This window comes from Balaenoptera ricei, chromosome 7, assembly GCF_028023285.1.
Source record: "Balaenoptera ricei isolate mBalRic1 chromosome 7, mBalRic1.hap2, whole genome shotgun sequence".
NCBI lineage: Eukaryota > Metazoa > Chordata > Mammalia > Artiodactyla > Balaenopteridae > Balaenoptera > Balaenoptera ricei.
Genome location: NC_082645.1, coordinates 61,554,842 through 61,574,805, shown reverse-complemented (window position 1 = coordinate 61,574,805; position 19,964 = coordinate 61,554,842). Strand labels below are relative to the sequence as shown.

General features: G+C 41.7%; 1 protein-coding gene across 4 annotated transcripts in view; it reads right to left on the bottom strand.

The window, feature by feature from the left end:
• Positions 1 to 637: 637 nt before the first annotated feature.
• Positions 638 to 19,964, bottom strand: part of MAP3K20 (mitogen-activated protein kinase kinase kinase 20) — a 166,575-nt gene continuing 147,248 nt past the window's right edge. For all 4 annotated transcript variants that reach the window (XM_059928113.1, XM_059928115.1, XM_059928112.1 and 1 more), the window contains 4 exons: positions 10,305 to 10,421; positions 7,859 to 7,933; positions 5,201 to 5,351; positions 638 to 2,160 (listed from right to left, as the gene is read on the bottom strand). In XM_059928113.1, coding sequence (XP_059784096.1) covers positions 1,460 to 2,160; positions 5,201 to 5,351; positions 7,859 to 7,933; positions 10,305 to 10,421 — 1,044 coding nt within the window. In that variant the 3' untranslated portion in view covers positions 638 to 1,459. The remainder of the gene's footprint in view (positions 2,161 to 5,200; positions 5,352 to 7,858; positions 7,934 to 10,304; positions 10,422 to 19,964) is intronic.

Below are 19,964 nucleotides of genomic sequence, written 5' to 3'. Positions count from 1 at the left end.
CCCGCCATCCCCAGAATTGCCAGTGTGTCATGTGGATTTCTACAGAGCACTGAGAATCCTATCCAGGCCAAAGGACACTTGATATTCAGGGTCAGTGAATGTTGAACAGAATCTCAGAAGGTACTGAAAGTAACACTTATTTCATTTGACATATAATATGTTCATTGCCACCTGACCCTTTGATTTGTAAAAATATGAAGAATTTCCCAAGCTGGATCCCACAATTCCTGTCCTAAACTGCAGGCAGTTTCCACCCACCCGTACCATTCGCCTCTTTACCCCCAGCTGCTTGCAGCTTTCTTGCTACAAGGATGGTATTTACTGTCTTGCTCTAACAGGGTGTTGGTAATTTTAAATTTCTCTGGCTTTTAGCTTGTGATGTTATCATCCCGTTCTGTGTCTGTTTTCTTTTAGATTTTAGAGTGCTGACATCCCAAGAGGACTTTATGGACCGTTGTTTTCCCCTCTTTGCTCCTCCTTTGGCAAAATACAGAAAATGATATTCAAGGGCAGTCCCTGGGAACTTTGGGAAAGAAATAACCACAAATCTCCTAGGCAATTGAGATCTTCGGTTTCTGATGAGTCTTAAGGTATGATATATGGCATCATAATCAACATTAAGTTCAATAACCTTTTTTATTGCCTAAAAATGACAAGTCAAATCAATTTGGCTCTGACCGTGATAAAAACCCAAATATCTTACTAAAATAAATACTAACCAGCAGTGTGGAGACTGGGTAAGGCAAGTGAGGTGCTTGCCTTGGGCACAAAATTTAAGGGGTCATTAAAAAAAAAAACACCTCAGTAATCAAGATAAATGATATTTTAATGCAATATTTTTAAAAGAGAAAATTAATGCAAAAAATACATGATGAAAAAAACATCAAAATTCTAAATACAGGATCAGTAACAGTGCCCTGCCAAGCCATATGGGAGCCTTAGACAAAAGGAAAAATCAGTAATACTTATTCTGTCTTTATGTAGAATTTCTATTTTGACTTTATCACAGTTTTTTTGCATTAATTTTCATTTATTTAAATATTACACTAGAATATTATTTATCTTGATTACTGAGCTTTTTGATTCCTCCCTTAAATTTTGCACCCAAGATGAGTGCCCCATTTAAGGTAAGTTTTTCCATTTAACCTCACCCTAGTCTAGGCCCTGCTAACCAGAACAGTGATGGCTAGGGTAATAAAATGGTATATTCCTTCCTCTAAAGATGTTAATTCAGGGAAATAAAATATGTTTGGTTATATTTAAGTCTAGTTACTTACATTGGACAACCAACATCCATAATTTGGCCCTGTTTTGGCTATAGTCTCACTTAGAAGGTATTTCCCAAATCCAAAAAATGGAAAGGTTGTCTTTTTGTTAATTCTGTTGGAAGGCAGCACATTAGCAAAATCCATTACATTAAAAAAAAACGTGCTAGGAAAAGCTCAACTAGTTCAATTCATCAAAAGTTTCTCCTTCCATGGAAGTTTCCTCTGGGTCTTTCTCTGTTGGTCTTGGCAGGAGAGGACCTGTGGGGTTTTCTCCGGTATTCTACCCTTGTCCACCCCCCTTCGCTGACTTTGCTTTCCTCTTCATTGGCTTGTGAGTCAGTGTCTGTGCGCAAAGGCATCCCTGGGATGGTCCTGGGTTGATGGGAGGCATTTGTGCTTCTCTTAAAGTCAGGTGACTGGTGAGAATTGAGTGCTGACTGAGAAACCCTGCAGAATTTTCCAGAATATCTTTCTCTTGAAGGAGTGGAATGCTGACTTTTTCCACTGAATCTTCCTCTGGGAGAAGAACTGAGTGATAGGCTAACATGATTGTATTTGTTCCTGCTTCTATCTGAGTATCGACCTCTCTCTAAAGAGCTGTCAGTATTAAGACTGGAAAAGTCACTATCCCTGCAGTTGAGATGCAGAGAAGAGAAGTCTTTGGTCAGTCCATACTGAGTAGGAGAGGAGCTTCTGGACTGGTTTATAGGTGTAATCTGTTGGTACTTAATGGGCACCTGGGTCCGTCTCACAGCAGCAGCATAGGAGTCCTGGTCATTGAGATAGGGGAAGAATTGTGACTCCAGGATGCGGTTGCTCTGGGAGCGCTGTAAGGAGGTGTTGGATGCAATCTGCCGCATCCTCAGAGTATCCAGCCACTGGCAATCAGCACCTGCGGAAGAAATGGAAATGAACATCTTTGAAGCTACAGTAAATCTGCATGCCTAATTCATAAGCCTGTCTCAGGATACTTCAAGCCTATTTGGGAAGCTCGAAGTTTTACCATTCATAGATGTTCTAGGCTAGTTATAAGGATATTTCCTTTATTATTATAAGTACTTAAAAAAAAATAAGGACATTTATACTTACCAAATTTATGCTATATGCTTGGCACTGTTCCAAAGGCTTTTCGTATAGTATCTCATTTAACCCTTCAAAAATCTTCTCAGGTCAACACTAATAATATCATTCTAGAATTGAGGAGACCGAAGTTTGAGAGGTGAAGTCACTGGACCCACGGTCACTCAGTTAAGAATCTCAGGTCCTTCTGCATCTAAATCCCATCTTCTTCCCACTTAGCCATGTTGTCACTTCTAGAAATTGCTGTTTAAGTGTCTTTGGATGGCAGAGGTATGTTTAGTAAACAAAAGGCTTTTTGCCAACCAGCACTTTTAAATCCTCAAGAACCCTAAATGCAGATAAAAGAAATTGGGTTCTAATGGTTGAAACAGCTAGACATTGTTTGGGACAAAGACAGTTCATATCTCCAGAGGAGAGATTCCTGAGGTTCAGGAATAAGAAATGTTTTCTGCATGAAGAATGAAGCTTCATGGCAAACAGGAAGAAGTTATGGTAAAAGAACATGGTTAATTAACAAGAGCCATTTAGTAAGCTATATTTCAGTGAATAAGCAAGTTCCTCACATTGAAGATGGTCTCTGTCTTCCCAAGGGCCTGAGTTGCCCGCATTCTTGAGTTCCCTGGTGTCCTCATTGAGCTACTCTGGCCCTGCTTGTGCCGATGGAGCTTCTGGAGAGGAACAGAGCATGCCTACCTCCCTCTGCCAGCAAGCAACCTCCCTCACTGCTCTGCACAGGTGACTCTCGCCTCTCAGGTGAGGGACGCATCCAGATACAGGCGACCTCCTGTGTTCAGACACTCCTCACAGGTTTCATTCAGCCACCACACGCCTTCTTCCCGTCATTTGGACGTCTCTGAAATCCTAGCTTCCAACAGAACCCTGATTTTGTGCAGTGTCCAACCCCCTCCACGGAGCCATGTGCATGGGGGAAGCTGACCACATCTGGCTCTAAGGCAGACTTCGATTAGTCCAAGCCAGACATAGCGATGCCATGGTTAGGAACGCACAAGGTGCTCAGCTCTGGCCATAGCAACCTGAAAGGTAGTCTGCAGGGGGTTTCTAAGCAAGTCTTTCTTACTCCAAAACATGAGAACAGGGAGGGGATTGACCTCTCATTTCCTGTGGGCCTTATCATATCTTTATGTGATGACTGTGAACACGAGAGGAGCTAGGCTGAGGGCAAAGGCAACATATTGAGGATGGCAGAGTGGAAAGAAGGAAAGGTTCATTTCTCATCCTTAACATGGTTGAGCAGCTTATCGTACTGCACCTGGAGCCCGGCCTACCTCTGGACTTCTCGTTATGGAAGACAATAAATTTTATTATAGTTAAAACCCGTGTTGTTGGGTTTAGAGTACTGCCCAGGATCCTGGGCCCCCTGGCTGGTGGGCGTTTAAAAACACCTAGTCTGGGGCTTCCCTGGTGGCGCAGTGGTTAAGAATCCGCCTGCCAGTGCAGGGGACACGGGTTCGAGCCCTGGTCCAGGAAGATCCCACGTGCTGCGGAGCAACTAAGGCCATGCACCACAACTACTGAGCCTGCGCTCTAGAGCCCACGAGCCACAACTACTGAAGCCTGAGCACCTAGAGCCCGTGCTCCACAACAAGAGAAGCCACCGCGATGAGAAACCCACGCACCACAATGAAGAGTAGCCCCCGCTCGCCGCAACTAGAGAAAGCTGGGGCGCAGCAAAGAAGACCCAATGCAGCCAAAAATAAATAAAATAAAATAAACTAATTTAAAAACAACAACAACAACATAAAACACACCTAGTCTGCTTGGCAAGTGAGTCCTTATAGTGGAGGACACAGAAGCTAGGCTCTCATAACTCAGGGACACTAGCCATCAGGGTACTTTGTTTCCATGCCACCAAAGAACCTTCTGTTATGGCTTCTCAGGTATATTTTCTTATTGGGAAGAAGAGGCACTGATCAGAAAACATGTGTTTCTGGTTTGTTGGGGAGGTATGTTTCTCAGGTGAAAAGTGATTGGCATGGGTTTTTATGTATCCATCTCTTGCATGTTTGTTAGCCTGACTCTGGGTTGTATTAGAGTTTCTGGACCTGCAAAGGTGAAGGTCACAACTTCTTCCCTGAAGCTAGCAAATAATGACCAGTTCAACAGCAAGTCAGCCTGCCTTCCTCTGTTATTTCTAAATGGTTTCTTTATAGCATCTGTAATTACTATCACCACTACTCAGCATATGTATTTCATGTTTTCTCTTTCTCTATCCTCCCTTCCTTCCTTCCTTACTTTTATTTTCCCCCCTCCCTCCCTTCCCCTATCATTCTTTTTTTTTTTTTCTCATTTTTTGGCCGCACTGCATAGCACGTGTGATCTTAATTCCCCGACCAGGGATCAAACCTACACCCCCTGCAGTGGAAGCTCAGAGTCTTAACCATTGGACCACCAGGAAAGTCCCACCCCTATCATTCTTATGCTTTGACGGATCCATGGTGTTCAGGACTCAAGAGGTTGCCCCAGTGATAGCAGTGATTCTACAGGAAGGTTTGTTGGACATGGAAGATGATTCTTATCTTTATCTACAATTTTGGAAACTAAATATATATGTGTATGTATATACATACATATTTTTATTTACCAATATAAAATAATCACTAATTTTCATTTTTTATGGTAGTTATCCAAATATTGTACTTTATTATAATATGCCCCTATTTCCAAGCCCATAAATACTACTTTCCATATAATTTGTGTATAAAACCAATATTCTAAAAAAAGAAGGAAGTATTATATTAGAAATCTATATCAATTCACAGACTGGCCCTTATCCCTGGTCTGAGGATTTGACATTTCCGCTTTGGAACATGTCTAGTGCACAGCTGACTTACTTGAGTCAGACCTGCTTCCAGGGTTGCCCTCTGAGTTGGGGAGTAACGTCTGGATGGCAAGCTGGACAGCTTTCACTTCATCCTGAGGTTTCGTTCTACTCCACTGAATTGAATGGATGTGCTTAGTGCTTTTTGGAGCTCTAACATCACTCTGTTAAAAAAAAAAAAAAAAAAAAGGGAGAGAAACCCACAACCAAATATCCACATGTTTATAAAATAGGAAGGAAGGAAAACCAGGTTATCATATCCCTTCAGTGTAACTCCTTAGAACACTATCATAATGCATTAGGTAAAATATTTGCACGGTTTGCCTGGATATGGTAATCTGGTTAAAAGAAAAATTTTAACCACTATATTCCTTAGTGGACTATAGTAGTTAAAAAGGTGGTTGTCTTCTCTAAGAATCTGTTAGTTGGCAAATCTCAACTTACCTCTTCATTTAATAAGTAATGATAAACAATGTCTTTTGTTTATAGTAGTTGAATACAGATATTTTGTTGAATAAATAAAAATCTGACCACTATTTTGCCCAGGACTGTCTGTGATCATCCTGGGTAACTGGGTGAGTGTGGGTAGGTTGGTGGGACTAATTACCCCCATGGGAGGGTACAGGGTAACAAATGCAAAAGTGAGGCAGGATAGAGAATTAAGAATAAGGATTAGAAAAAGGAGAGGACGCCGGATCAAGACACACCACTTTCTTTGTCCTGTGCTCCCCTCATCACCAGGTGTCACAAATCAGACTAGATTGAAGAGCCTCTCAGGATTTGATACGGTTATGAAAATATATATTTTTTTAAATCCTGAAGTGACTGTTACAGACACAAGTAGCATATCATCATGGAGCCTGAGAAGGAGGAAGAAGGAGAGGAGGAAGAGGCAGGAGAGAGAGAAAGAGAAGGGAAAACTTGGTGAGGTGTATCTCCAGAACTAAGGCAGGTAGAGATGAAACTTGGCTGTTATGACTGTCCAGTTACTAAAAGAGGGCTTTTCCTTAGTAGTGGGTCGGGGGGGCGGAGCTGGTCAACAGGCTCTAGAATAGTCCAGATGCCAAGTTCCTCAAGACCAGTCAACTCCTTTTATTTAGGTTCTGTGCCCTGCAGGCAACGCTTTGACGATTAATGCTCTTTCTCAGGGGCCTCATCCCTGACAGGCAGTGCATTCTGGCTGATGAGGATAAATCATTGCCGTTGTCCTAATTAGCTTCCAGCATTGGGCCACCCTGGATAAGCGGACTGTCCAGGGTTTGGATTTCTCACATTAAAAAGCCACACCCTGGCAGCTCAGAAGACCATCCCAATGCAGCAGCGCACTAAGTCCCATTCCAGGCTGACTTCCCTCACCTTACTGCTAGGAAGGGAACAGATAGAACAGGAAGAGGGGAAACTGTATTCACAGTCAGAGGACCTGGGTGTGACTCCACCCACTCTCATTGACTACCCCAAGCCTCGGGACCGCCTTTCATCCCTCTGAGCCCGTTTTCCCTAGCTGCCAGGTGAAGACAATGCTCCCTATTTTTGATTATTTGCACAAGGTTAATGAGATAACACAGGTGTAAGCTCCTCTCACAGTGCCTAGGTCATGGCAAATACTTATTAAATGTTTCTTGATTGAATAAATGACTGAATGAATGAGGGCATGTCCTATTAAGGGTAGCTGCATACTAATATCTCCATGGGTGCCAAGACTCTGCTATAACTGTTTCCCTCCACCCCGTTCCCCCAGGGTTTCTCTACCTCGTGAAGCAGATTTTCCCACCACCATGAAGACCTTGCTGATTTTTAAAACATAATTAGATCATTTAAAGCAGCACACTACTTAAAACACCCACTGGCTTCCCACGGTGCTTACCGTAAATCCAAACTCTTCACTGCGGCTCCGGAGGCTCTATGCTCGGCCCCGCCCACCTCTCTAGCCTTGTCACGCCCTCTGTGCTTCAGGAACTTGCACTTGCCCTTCCTCTGCTGTTCCTTGTTGCCTCCCCCTCAGAGGAGGGGCCTTCCCTCACCACCCAATCTAATGCCCCGTGTCTCACTATTTTCTGGTTCTCACTTATCACTCTGAGATTACTTATTTATCATCTATCTCCCCCCACTGGAGTACATATAAGCCTCGAGAGAGTAGAGATTTAGTCTCTCCTAATCACGGAACGTTACTGATTGGTAGGTATTTGCTAAATATATGAATTTTAATTTTTCTAAAGTATACGTTTTTCTATTTTTCCATATATGAAATATATGGAGTCTGGTTTTGATAGTAGATCCCCCCTTACCCCCAGGTGGTAGTAGAAGTTGCACTCTGTGAAGAATTGCTGATCTACCTTCACCCCTAGACTCTAAGCACCAAGAAGGCAGAGCTCTGTTTTGGTCACTGTTCCGTATCCCCAGTACCTCACACATGCATACGTGGTATGCAGAAGGTGCTCAATCATTAACTGATGAATGAATGAATTACTACCTCAATCTCTAGGCAAGTGTATCCCATTCTCAATCCTACCCAACACTTTGTTAGAATAATTGTATTGATCTTCCCATACTCATGTTGGTTAAGTAGTCTCTCTTCCAATAAACTTTAAGCACTCTGAGGGAGCAAATAAATCCCTAACGGAGAAACTACTGATGGTGAAGCCAACAGGCGCCCACCCCCTGCCAAGCTTACCTCATATGTGACTGTGCATTCTACAGTCTGATTTTCCATTATTCCTATAATCCACTTCTCCATTACAAATGGGGGCTGAAAAAAACAAAAGTTAGGATGGGTGTAGTGCCATCATACAGCCTGCCCTGCCTGCTACAGCGCAGGTTTCTTGGAGGCCGGCTGGGCCGTACACAATTGGCAAATAGGGCGTGATTCAGGTTATCATGAAAGCCATGATGTCAGATTATTAGGAAACTCATGTTGGTTCACATGTGATTACTCACAACATGCTAATGTCTAATGTTTGGGGGTTTGGTTTCATAAGATATCCTTTCCTATGTTTGTGAACAGCTAATCTTGTCTCCCACAATCTTCTCTTTTCTGATACATCACTCAATCCAATCATTAGGTCATTAATTCAAGCTAATGTCTGGAAGCCTCAGCGGAAAGCTTTCTCACAATGAGGAGAAAGCCTTAACAACCTTACAAGACCCTAAAGTGACTTTTTTGGGTGCAAGCAGTGGCTGGTTTTGCGGCTTCATAACCACCCTGCTTTCTGGCTATATCAGGCTGCCCGGGAATGCTGCAGGTGCAAATGAAACTGGGAAGACATTTCTCCTCTGTATTAAAATAAATGAGTAATAAAGAAGCCTATGCCTTGGATCCTATTTTAAGTTTGATGAAAATGGTCTTTATTAGAAGTGAAGCTCCACTCTCTTCCCGCCCCCCAACCCATCATTCCAGGTTTAAGGCTGCAAATGACTGACTGGCCATGAGATAGGCACAAAGCAAATGTGGTAGAGATTTAACTGGGCTTTTTTTTTTTTTAACAAGAGAAAAACAAAGAGATTTTTATTAACATGTATACCTCATGTATACACAGGAGATACCCAGGGAAAAATGAGTAACTCAAAGAATTCAGGATTAAATGCCATCTTTATAGAGGAAGGGGAAGAGGGGGATGTAGGCCTCTCGGAGGAGAGTAAATGATTTTTAGGAAAGATGAAGGGGCCCTTAGAGGAACAGACGGGAGGTTTGTGACAAAGTTTGTCTGGGTATGGAGTCAACTTCTAGTATCTCCTGTGACAAGAATCAATCTTCTCTGGGTTTTTTTTTTTTTTCCTTAATTAGGATTTTTATTATTTCTGTTGATGTTAAAAAGTTCTACAGATTTTGAACGGCCCTCCCCAATCCTGTTTTTCCCATAAGCCCTGTTAATGTTGCTGCATGATTTTGCAGAAGATATGGTTCCTCTAGAATGCATATATGGCCTTAGAGCAGAAGCACCTGTATTCAGTTTTATAACTCCACCCCGTTCTTGTTCTTTTTGCTCTGAGTGACTTCCTTCCGTTATCAGGCAATGACTTGCTTCTCAGTGACACTGAAGCCACTAACAACTGGTGGCAACCAGAGATGACACAGGTGGGGAGGAAAGAGAAAGTGTGTGTCAGTCTCCAAGACACCAAAACACAGTCTGTCCCAACAGAATAAGGGAAAGGTGAAAGCAGATCATAACCTTTGTGATAAATAACATAACTTCCAGTTACTCAGGGCAATCCAACAAGGAATATGCATATACTTCTAAATTAAAAGGACTTGGGTGGTTAGCAATCTCATGCCTGGGGAGCGAACACATTCTCAAGTCTAATGCTGTGGCTTTGAAGACTCTTTTCACTTCCCCACTTGTGTTTGTACCATGGCTCTTTGCTGCCAGCCCCATTTTCCTCACTGAAACCAAATACACAGTCAAGAGTGTACTAGAGTTAATGGCTTATGTGACGTTTAGCGTGACTGTCCTATTGACATCATGGTTATTCACCTGAGTTGTTGACCTTCTACAATTGAAGTCTTATATGTATTTTTTCAGTATTATTGGACAGATTTGAATTTTTTCCATTTTGAAGAGAAGCTAAGCATTTCTCTAAGACTGTCTTCAGTGTTTTAATGGGTGTGCTTGTACCATTGACCCCAAAGTAGTAAGATGCTCTCTGGCCACTCTGGGAATTCATAGGTGTGAACTCAAGGAAGCCATGAAGACTTCAACATGTGCTTCATGAATAATCTCATCTCAGTTCTTCAAGAAATTCAACACCACCAAGAAAGCCTTTCTCCTGACAAGTTTTTAAGAGTTTAAATGACCCAAAATTCGAGGTAAATATTTACATCATTAGCATTTTCTTTCCTTTAATAAATGACAGAATACACATAAAGAAATGTAGAAGAAAGTTAAAAAAAATTAAACGACACTTTTCTGTAGTACTTTTTAGTTCACACAGAGTTAAGTGGAATTTTAACAAAAAACTATATGATCTCAATCTGCTAAATAAAATGTGCCTTTCAACAGTCAGCTTGAGGCTGAGCTGGTGTGAGCATCACAAGCACAAAAGCACACTGCTGGGGTATTCTAATGTCTTTGTTTGATATCTGTGAATTCAAAAAAGCTTTTAAGCAGTAAATAGAACTCTACCTTTGTCATCTTTAAAATCTCTGCATCAGGCAGGTTAGTGTTGAATGTCACATCTTTGATGTAGGTTATTGCAATTTCATCCCCATCCATTTCCATATACATTTTCCACTTACAATCCTGGAATTAAAAGAAAAATTATAGAATTTGAGAAAGTAAAACAATTTTTTTTTTTTTAGTCTCAATGTTTTATAACACATGACGTATTCTAAATGATTACTGGAGTGTTTTTTTTTTTTTCTTTATCAATAAAAGGACATGAAATTAGATCTCTTTCTATATCTAAATAATCCCCAGGTGGGGTGGTCTTGAGACACCATTTATCAATCTAAATGTTCTATTATAGGCGTTGCAAACTCCACATCCTAAAGGAACAAGGCAGATAAAAATGAATAAAGCCAGGCAGTTTCATTACAGAGCCTTAAATTGTAATCTTTCAAAATAGACCCACTTAATTTACATATTAAACATTGTAGGGATATTTTTGCATTGACCCAAAGAAATGTGGTCTTCCCACTTTTTTTGAAATATAAGTCCCTCTTGATCTACCTTTCACTTTTCCAGTGTTGGTAATGACATGGGTTCAAGAAATAGCTCCCTTTCTTCTTAACAGGAAATGTGAGGATGTATGGCAATGCATAACTGGCCCAAGCATCGGGGGGGGGTCATGGGAAGGGTTAAGGGACCCTTGGGATCTAAAGGGCAACTGCCCTAAAGGGACAGCCACCACTCAGCTTCTGTTGATTGTTCCCATGTGGGAATATGAGTCTAGTCTTGCTAGGTCCTTTAATGATTTATGAAAAGTCGGATATCTGATTCTTGTATGAAACCTCTTGATTTTTTAAATGATGGTATGTTAATTAAATTTTCAGTAAAACCACGATGTAATGAAAGAGTGCTCTACACCATTAGTCACCAGGGGAATGCAAATTAAAACCACAATGAGATACCACTATATACCTACCAGGTGGCTAAGACTGATAACATCAAATGTTGGCTGTGATTTGGAGCTACTGGGTTGTTGGTTGGAGTGTAAATGGTAAAATCACTTTGGGAAAAGTTTTGGCAATTTATTATAAAACTAAACATATACGTACTCTATGACACAGAAATTCTACTCCTAACTATTTACCCAAGTAAAATGAAAAAAGACTTGTACAGTATTGTTCTGAGCAGCTTTATCATAATAGCTAAAAAACTGGAAACAGGCCAAGTGTTGACCAACACTTTCATAGAATGGAATATACTCAGAAATACAAAGGAACTAATTATTGATGCATGCAATAACGTGGATAAATCACAAAAGCATTACAGCGAGTGAAATTTTGTATAAAAAGAACAAACTAAGGCTTCCATTTACATGAGTTTCTAGAACAGACAAAACCAATCTACAGTGGAAAATATTCAGAAAAGTGGTTGCTTCTGCAGATGGGGACTGACTGGGAAGGGGCATGAGGGGACTTTCTGGGGATGGTAATGCTCTATAGATAGGGGTTTGGGTTATATAGGTGTATGCATTTGTTAAAACTCAGCAAATGTATACTTCAGATATGTGCATTTCTTACTGAACTCTAGTATACTGAAGTATTTAGGAGGAAGTGTACTCGTATCTGCAAATTACTTTGAAATGCATCCAAAAATAAAGATTGATAGATGGTTAAGAAGATAGAGGGATGGACAGATATGTAATAAAGCAAGTAGGTCCTGATGCTTGAATCTAGGAGCTGAGTATACAAGAATTCCTATAAAAGTTTTTCAACTTTGCTGAAAAATTTATATGAAAAATTTAATAATAAAAATGTTGGGGTACAAACACTGTGTATGCAATTAAAAGGAAAAAGAAACCCATGTCTGTGCACCAAATTTGACCCCTGGATCATAAATTCATCTTCTTTCTTATATTATTTGAAGAATGAAGGATTCTGAGAGATTAAGGATAATGCACCGAGCTCCTTACATGCTGAAACCAGAACATGCTCTCACACAAGCAGACCTGGAATGTTCCCTGAGCAAGCTCGGACACAATTATCATGGAAGAACGTTAACAAAGGGGCTGCTGAAAACCTGTTGGCTTCAGTAGGAAGCTGGGGGGGGGCCCCATGTTTTAGGAAAGCTTCTGGACGAATTGCAGCACCAAGAAGGGCCCAGGCCTGAAGGGAGGGCCCTCTTTGCCCAGCCACATTCACAAGATGGAGAGCCAATTAGTGAAGGAAAAGGTCTATTCAATAACGTGAAAAACTAGCTCTTGGCTAACACAAGTCAAATTAGTCGCTCAGAATTGACAAATCTCTCAGTATTTCTTTGTTTTGGAGCCACTGCTACCCTGGCAACGTGAGCCCTGAGATAACTGGGCAGGATAATTAGTCTTTGGAGTCATGACTGCTCTTCTCTGAAATAGCAAGAGCCTCCTCAAGGCAGTAGCTGGAATAAAAAGCCTTAGAAAAGACAAGTTTACTTAGTTCTGTTTCTTGTGCCTGTCAAGTTTTGGAATGAAGTTAGTCAAAAGCACAGTTAAAAGACCTTGAACTGTGGTGCAAATGCCCAATCCCCTCTGCTTCACCTCCATGACCTCAGGCCCCAATCAGACCCTGCAGAGGACAGGCTCAGGGGAGCTCTGCATGGAGAAGGGTCTGACTGGAGGGAACGCAGGCTGCGGAGTGCTTACTACGCTTTCGGCATCTTGCTGGGTACTTACACTGTGCTCTTTTATTTGATATCCATAATGACCCTGCAAGTTAGCTTTATTTTCCCATCAGGCAAGTGAGAAAAATGAGGCTTAGACAGATTAAGGAATTTTTCTAGGTTTTCCTAGCCAAGAAGTGGTGGAGGTGGGATTAGAAAAGCACAAGGCTGGGGACTTCCCTGGTGGTCCAGTGGTTAAGAATCTGCCTTCCAATGCAGCGGACGTGGGTTCGATCCCTGGTTGGGGAACTAAGATCCCACATGCCACGGGGCAACTAAGCCCGTGCGCCACAATTAGAGAGAAGACCCAACACAGCCAAAAATAAAATTAAAAAAAAAAAAGGCCCAAGGCTGCTTGGCTCCAAAGTTGGAGGAGATACTAACAAGGAAGGGCAACTGGGAGGGTGGCAGGACAGACCCACTGAATGGTTGACAGAGCTCCAGAATGGGACCAGCTATTAAAGGAGCAGGACCAGAGAAGACTTTGCTAATACAACCAAAAAAGCAAGTGGTCACAGGTCCTCCCTTAAGCCCCAACTTCTTTGTTTCCTCAAAGTCCAATGTGGAGAAACAGGATCTAGATATACGGTTACAGACCTTTAATTTTTTCAATTCTTTTCCTCTTAGCTGAAAGAAAGCCTTTTACCTGAACCATAAAAGAAGCTATCTTCTACAGAAGCCATAAAACTATAATCAGAGAAGTGATAAGACAAGAGGGGCATTATCCATTCATTAAAAAGTAGGGATTGATTGTTACACAGCTGGGAGAGAAGGAAAGGAAATATGCAGCGTTCACCCAAATTAATAATTTAATGTGTCAAGGCCCTGATGTAACTCCTGGGTATTTTCAGGGCACGTATGATTTTATTGTTGTCTAGTTAAGAAAAGTAATCTACAAATAAAGTAATGGAATTCTTTAAATTCTGCTCAATTTTAAATTACCCTAAGGTACTCCTGGCATTTTTGTTACTCGGTGAGCCAAAGGTGTCCAAAAGCATTCTCCACAACTCCCAGGATTTAAACAATTTATTGAATTCCACAAGACCCGATTGCAGACGGGATGCCGCCATGTACCGAGTTCTTAACCAACTGATCATTGGAAAGGTTTTCATATGAATAAGATGAATTAAATCATCAATAATATCACTAAAAATAACAATTCTGCATATTTATGAGCCTAATATAGAATTTTACAAGCACAATTGCTAGCTTTTCAGTTTCTTGGTAGTGATACGGACCAGATAGTGGGAATAGACTCTGATTTAAAAACCATTCACTTTTACCAGGGTGAACTATTGATTTTGGCTTGATGTGAATGACAGAAATGTGGGTATTGATTTTTGAATGGGAAACATTCAAGAGTTACTTTGAACGTCTGCGAACAACTCTTGATCTTGACAGGCAGAAATCAAAAGCAGACAGCTCTGTATTCTGAGAGAGCCCATGGGGGCCTTGAAGGATTCCTTTTCCAAAACCATTTCACCCCTGGCAGTCTGTAGTGGTTCTGTTATTCACTCATTTGGTTTAAGGTGCTGAGGATTCCTATTAAAATGGAAACAATATAGGAAAGGATCATCATTGAGCCATTACTGGGGGAGCAAGACAGGGGTGAGGCGAAGGATCACAAGTTTTTTTTTTTTTAATTAATTTATTATTTATTTATTTATTTTTGGCTGCGTTGGGTCTTTGTTGCTGCATGCGGGCTTTCTCTAGTTGCTGCGAGTGGGGGCTACTCTTTGTTGTGGTGCGCGGGCTTCTCATTGCGGTGGCTTCTCTTGTTGCAGAGCACGGGCTCTAGGCGCACGGACTTCAGTAGTTGTGGCACACGGGCTCAGTAGTTGTGGCTCACGGGCTCTAGAGTGCAGGCTCAGTAGTTGTGGCGCACGGGCTTAGTTGCTCCGTGGCATGTGGGATCTTCCCGGACCAGGGCTCTAACCCGTGTCCCCTGCATTGGCAGGCGGATTCTTAACCACTGCGCCACCAGGGAAGTCCAAGATCACAAGTTTAAAGTCCAAACACCTGAGCTGGAATCCCAGTTTTGACACTTTCCCCACAACCTCAGCCAAGTTATATAACCTGTCTGAATCTCAGTGTTCTTTAATGACGAGTGGGTGGTTGTATTTGGACTAAATTAGATAATGTAAATAAAGTACCCAGCACTGTGCCAGAGCCAAATTAGGAGCCCCCAAAGAAGTGATTACTATTCTTACCAATACTGGTCACCAACAGAGCTCCAATCTGTTATTACATTAGCCAGCCCATCCTCTAGCAGCCATCTAAGGGAATGGGCCAGAAGGTAGGTGAGGCAGGAAGGTTCAAAGAGTGTCTGGAGGGCTTCCCTGGTGGCACAGTGGTTAAGAATCTGCCTGCCAATGCAGGGGACACGGGTTCGAGCCCTGGTCTGGGAAGATCCCACATGCCGCGGAGCAGCTGGGCCCGTGAGCCACAGTTACTGAGCCTGCGCGTCTGGAGCCCATGCTCCGCAACAAGAGAGACCACGACAGTGAGAGGCCCCTGCACCGCGATGAAGAGTGGCCCCCACTTGCCGCAACTAGAGAAAACCCTCGCACAGAAACGAAGACCCAACAGAGCCATAAATAAATAAAAAAAAAAAAAAAAAAAAAAAGAGTGTCTAGAATAGGGACCTGGCCAGAGTGGATAGGCTGGGTCAAAGCATCTTCCTTGGGCAGGAGTTTGGGGATCCAGAGGGCACTGACTGACACTGGTGCCGGGGACTGATCAGTGTTGGAAAAAAGAAGGTGCAGCCAAGTGGCAACACGGCAAAGACTGCCTTTATGAAATACGTAGAAGGAAGAAACTTACATCTTCTTACATACATGGATTAGATAACACCAATACTGCCCTTTCCTGTTTCAACAGATCCTGATGCAGCCCTACCAAACAGAAACCAGCAGATGTCCGGAGGGACAATGGCTGTGAAATGTGACTGACAGCCAGAGAGCCTTATCTTGGATGAGGAAACTAAAGCACAGAGGGATGAGGTAATTTGACCAAGATCACACAGAGAGCAAGTGGTGGAGTTCAGAACTAAACCAAGGGGGCCCACTGTGCTATGAAGAGCAGGTTTCCCCTCTGTCTTTTCTGAATCCTGAACTTTCCTTGTTATGGGTTAACAAGAGTAAGAATTATAGTACTTTCCACCTTCCAAAGTCAACGCGTAGTCCAAATTATCTTGGTGAGTTCCTTTATAGGACTCCACGGCAGAGATTGAAATACTGAGTCTCTCCAGTAAGTCCAACATAGTCAATTTCCCCCTCCTTTGTTGAAAAAGATCATTGTTAAAAGTGTATATGGTGCCATTCCACTGTTTGTAAGCTCCTTTTCTTGACTGATTGGACCAGGATCTGGAATCACCAACACTTCCCTCCAGTCCTGGCTTAGGCTTTGTGGCTAGGCAGGACGGCCACTCTCCAAAGCAGAAACAACCTTCTCCCATCTGTTTGCACAAGCAAAATCATGGGGCAGGTCCTGACTACCATGGATTTTTTATTTCATAACTAGATTCCCACCCAAGAGGACATGCCCACTTTTCAAATCTGTACCTTGCACATCTCTAGGGAGTGCTAATTACTAATCTATAGGGAAAAGGCAGTGACACAGGAGCCTTTGGGGAAGTTCTTCGCTGAGGCTGAATAGCAAAAAACAGCTATCCAAACCTTTCTACTAGTTAGATAATCTGCCCCTCAGTGCAAATCTATAAGAAACAGATGGGATTCTGTGGGGGAGAGGGGAATTTTTGCATTGGAAACTGATGAAAAAAATGACAATTCTGTTGAGTGCCCAGGATATGTACCATTTCAGCTGCTGAAATACCTGGATAATTTTAGGAGCAAGTGTGTGGTTAATGCAGGATGAGAAAGCATTCCGTTTGAACTGCTTCAGCATTGCCAATTATGTGAAAAAATTTTCTGAATTAAGATTACTGGCCAAGGGCTTCCCTGGTGGCGCAGTAGTTAGAAATCCGCCTGCCAATGCAGGGGACACGGGTTCGAGCCCTGGTCTGGGAGGATCCCACATGCCGCGGAGCAACTAGGCCCGTGAGCCACAACTACTGAGCCTGCGCGTCTGGAGCCTGTGCTCCGCAACAAGAGAGGCCGCGATGGTGAGAGGCCCGCGCACCGTGATGAAGAGTGGCCCCCGCTCGCCGCGACTGGAGAAAGCCCTTGCACAGAAACTAAGACCCAACACATCCAAAAATAAATAAATAAATAAATTTATTTAAAAAAAAAAAAAAAGATTACTGGCCAAGTAAAACAGAAACTCTTACACTGTGAAGTTAACATCCTAAACAACACTCAGTTAATACTAAATTAAATATCTCTTTGTGAGAAATCACTATTACGTTCTCTGCAAGCTGTTTAAAATTCTTTGGAGTTCCAGGCTAATACATGTGATGCCAAACATACACATCCCTTCTCCCTTCCATAAAAAGAAAAAAAAAGAAGAAAAAAAATAAAAGGTAGAAAAGAAATAAAAAAAGAACTAATCAAGATAGAGGAAAATTTTCTAAAGAGAAAAAGTGATTGAAGTTAGCATAAAAATTATACTTAAATATTATTTTAAGTTCTGGGCAATTCAGAAACAACAACCTCTCTTTCTATTTTTTTTACTTCCTACCAAAATTTTATTGCAAACATGAACATTATAGGTAAACCTTTAAAAATCTAGGGCCAAGATTATTTAGGACATTTGAGAAGGAAACAAACCTCCACATTGGGCTTTCAGGCTCCTATAGATGACCATTACCTGAAGGTTACAGACATTAACATTTTTTTAATGTATTTTTTATTGAGGTATAATTTGCACACAATACAATGTACAGGGTTTTTTTTTTTTTGTGGCCACACCACTCGGGCATGCAGAACTTCCCCAACCGGGGGTCAAACCCGCGCCCCCAGCAGTGGAAGTGCGGAGTCTTAACCACTGGACCACCAGGGAAGTCCAGTGTACAGATTTTTAAGTGTACAGCTCAATTAATTTTAACAAATGTGTACACCAGTGTAACTACCCAAACAGGTAAGATATTCCACTAGCCTAGAAAATTCCCTCATGCCCTTTTCCAGTTGATAACTCCTCCACAACCAGGGGCATCCACTGGTCCAATTTCTACCACCCTAGATTAATTTTGCCTGCTCTAGAACTTCACAAAATTGGGATTTTGTAGTATGCATGTGTGTATGTCTGGCTCCTTTCACTAGGCATAATGTTTTCGAGATTCTTATTTAATCCCCACAGGCTTACCCTGTTCTAGATAGCACTGCCCCCACGTTACAGATGAGTAGACTGAGACTCAGAAAGTGTAGAGATTTGCAGCAAGTTAACTTAGTTGCACTGGGCATGCCCAGTCTAATGGAGGGGACACTGGTTTTTAAAATCCCCATCACCACCCCACCTGTTCCCCATGACCAGAGAAAAAGTAAAATCACCAGAGAATGCCCAGGATTCTAGCAAAGAGGCCCTTCCACCTTAAAAAAAAAAATGGCCTGTACTGGGGAAACATTTTAAAATCTAAAATACAGAGGTCAGAATAAACTTTTTAAGATTCAAGAGGAGGGGAAAAAAGGGAAACAGTCTCATAGCAGGCAACTGACTATTTTGAAATGTAAGAAGTCATACAAGATGAAATAAAAATATGATAGAAATGTTGGTCATGCTGGTATTAAAAGTAGTAAGATGTTGATGATTTAGGCCTCCGAAGGCTCCTTTACATGCATTGCTATTATCTCGCTCAGCTGCTGAAACCTGCTGTTTTAAAGGCAGGAGAGTGGAACATCCCCAGATAGCACCTGGGTTATTTATCATTATGTATAACCCTGGTACACTCTATTTTATTATGCTGCCTTTAAAAGGAAGATAATGCAAGTATGGTTAATTTGTTTCTCTTCTTTATCTATACAGTGTCGTGACCCATCACGGCTTTGTCCCACGAGATTTGTTTTTCAACCGCAAAGAAATCCACAAGAAACTCTCCCTAAAAATTCCATTAATAACCTCTTTCAGCGCATATAGGTTGCAGGGTCTGGAACTAAGAATGTTTTAATCTCTCCAGCAAAACAATGTCTCATAATGATGTACAGGACTATTGCTGTACTGATGAAGAATCATACATAATTCAGCACCTTTCACTTGGCACCACTGTGATGTCCTCATTAGCCGTGGCTCACAGTGTCTGTCAGATGGTGTCCATGTGAACGCAGGCATTATATTGTCTTTGAGATGTGCAGCTGCTTCCATGACACTGCCAGTATATAAAAACATGACGCCAGTTTGTTTTATTTAGTGCTAAACCTTCCAGTTTGTAAAAACAAGGCTGACACAGAGCCTGACATGAGGCAGTGAAAATAATTAGCTCTCATTTTCTCAGCCTCCTATTTCCTTCTCCCTGCTGTGTTCTCTTTCCACTAAACCACCACATGTCAGTCGAAATGGGAGGCAATTAGTGGGCTCATTTCAGTCCCCACAACTGTGCTGAAAAGAAAGTATTTATGATGGCACAATGAACAGCTGAAAGATTAAATAACATTTGCCTTTTGAAAAGAAAATGACTTCTAGCTAAATGGGCAATTTTTGATTATTCTCAAACAAGCTTAGAGTAGTTGGTTTTTAAAATACAAGAAAGGAAAATGAGTCATTTTTAGGTGAAAGAATCAAATAAAACTTGACACAGTAATGCAAATAACTGATGTTTTATTGCAAAATATGTAAATGCGTTATACCCTTAACAATGGCTTGTGTCTAAGGTCAGGGCAGACTGGTGCCAACTAGACACCAGTGGAGATAAGGTGGTTCTATTGCCTTCTGGGGGCTTGTTATTTGAGTTATGCTTGAAAAAAGGACTTTAGGGATGATGTTAAAATAAAGTGAAACAAATCAAGTGAGATACACTTTCATATGATGCATCACACACTTGACTACCTGAAATGGTTCTGATGTTAGTTGACATGTTTGGAAAGGGCTTTT